Source organism: Penaeus monodon, chromosome 30, assembly GCF_015228065.2.
Source record: "Penaeus monodon isolate SGIC_2016 chromosome 30, NSTDA_Pmon_1, whole genome shotgun sequence".
Classification (NCBI taxonomy): Eukaryota; Metazoa; Arthropoda; class Malacostraca; order Decapoda; family Penaeidae; genus Penaeus; species Penaeus monodon.
Window position 1 is genome coordinate 11501743 of NC_051415.1, and position 1542 is coordinate 11503284.

A 1542-nucleotide genomic window follows, 5' to 3' on the forward strand; every position below is an offset into this window, starting at 1 on the left:
TCCCCTTCAGAAGCTAACCACCGACCACCACCTCCAGTGTCGGGGCCTGAAAACTTTCCTGGGCCGTACCGGACGAATCTATCCTGTAGGTGGCGGTGGGGAGGCCCGTAGACTGCGAGACGGGCCACCGGTAGAAACCCACGGAAGCCCTCGAGAGCGCCTTCGGTGGCTGGCATTGCGTCCCAGTGGCTGCGTGCATTGCGTCGGCTCCACCAGATGTCAGCCCTCACAGGTGGTCAGGACTCCATACTGGCTAGAGGTCCATACCTAAGGGATACGTGTGGCTATAGCAGCGGTGACATTTTAGACTGGTAAAGAGTGATGTTATCAAAACGATAAAGACAAGATGGATCTATCAAACGATGATCACAGGGTGGTTTTGCTTATGCAATAAGAGAAGGGTAGATTTATTAAAGCGACAAGGGCAGCATAGTTATATTAAAGCGATGAGATCAGGGTAGTTTGTTTGAGTGATAAGGACAGGCTGTGTAGTTTTGTTAAGCGATAAGAGGAAGGTGATTTATTAGGGGAATAAAGGCAGGGGGGTCTGTTAGACTAATAAGGGCAGGGAGGTTCTGTTAAAACGATAACTGTAGGATGGCTTTCGCAAAGTGAGAAGGGCAAGGTAGGTTATTACGGTGGCAAGGGCAGGGTGGTTTACTAGAGCGGCAAGGGCAGGGTGGCATATTAGAGCTATTAGGGAAAGCTGATACATAGAGCGACAGTTTTTTTTTTTCAGTTTGTGCGTGTATATTGATATGGCATTTGATTTTGTTCGAAGGGAATGTGTATTACTAGGACACCTGGTCTTCTTGGTGATGTTAAATGCTGATGCCACCAGTGTCTTGATGTGGTGTTGATATAATTATGAATGGGATATCTTAGTCAGGCTTGTCTTATTAAATTTGTTGTCTGCCACATCATAACACACATGAGTTATAGCCCTCGATGTCTTTTCTGTCTGTGCTATTACTAAATATGATATCTAATTAGCAAACAGGACACTCAGGATAATTTCCATCCAGACTCGTTAAGAGTCACCCGTAATTGTAGACATTTTAAAAAGGTATGAAATGTACATTATGGAACTTAACGTTCTATAGTTGTTGTTTTTTTTATTCTTCTAAAAATGTCGCTACATATCTTCTTTGACAATCATCTTTTTCAAAAGTATTATTACGGAGAGAGAGTACGTTTTATACGCTGTTGAAAATGCTGATGATTACCGATAACCTCCGAACATTTCGTCCTGTAATCAGTTATAACTGGACCACTCAACCCCAGATCAGCCACATGCGTGCTCTTGCGTCACTCACTCATGTGCTAAGAGACCGCCAGTTGAAAGAACTCACGGTGGAGATGAGTTCTAGGGCTTCGTCAGGGGCGTCGTCGGGCAGGTAGGCAGGGCAGAGAGGCATGTTCACGGCGAAGTCCTCCAGGTCGATTGCGTCCTGGGGGGGGGGGGGTAATTGAGTGGTTAGGCTGTAACATGACGTGAGGCAAGTAGGTGATGCCTCCGTGTTCATAACACTACTTATATCT

General features: G+C 45.7%; 1 protein-coding gene and 1 long non-coding RNA gene across 2 annotated transcripts in view; both read right to left on the reverse strand.

The window, feature by feature from the left end:
* Window positions 1–199, reverse strand: part of LOC119592350 (protein SpAN-like) — an 11053-nt gene extending 10854 nt beyond the window's left edge. The window contains exon 1 of the mRNA XM_037941177.1: window positions 70–199. Within this exon, the coding sequence (XP_037797105.1) occupies window positions 70–199 (130 nt within the window). The remainder of the gene's footprint in view (window positions 1–69) is intronic.
* Window positions 200–256: 57 nt separating this feature from the next.
* Window positions 257–1542, reverse strand: part of LOC119592294 — a 3382-nt gene continuing 2096 nt past the window's right edge. The window contains exons 2-3 of the long non-coding RNA XR_005230428.1: window positions 1349–1451; window positions 257–267 (exon numbers count right to left, since the gene is read on the reverse strand). This is a non-coding gene — a long non-coding RNA (uncharacterized LOC119592294). The remainder of the gene's footprint in view (window positions 268–1348; window positions 1452–1542) is intronic.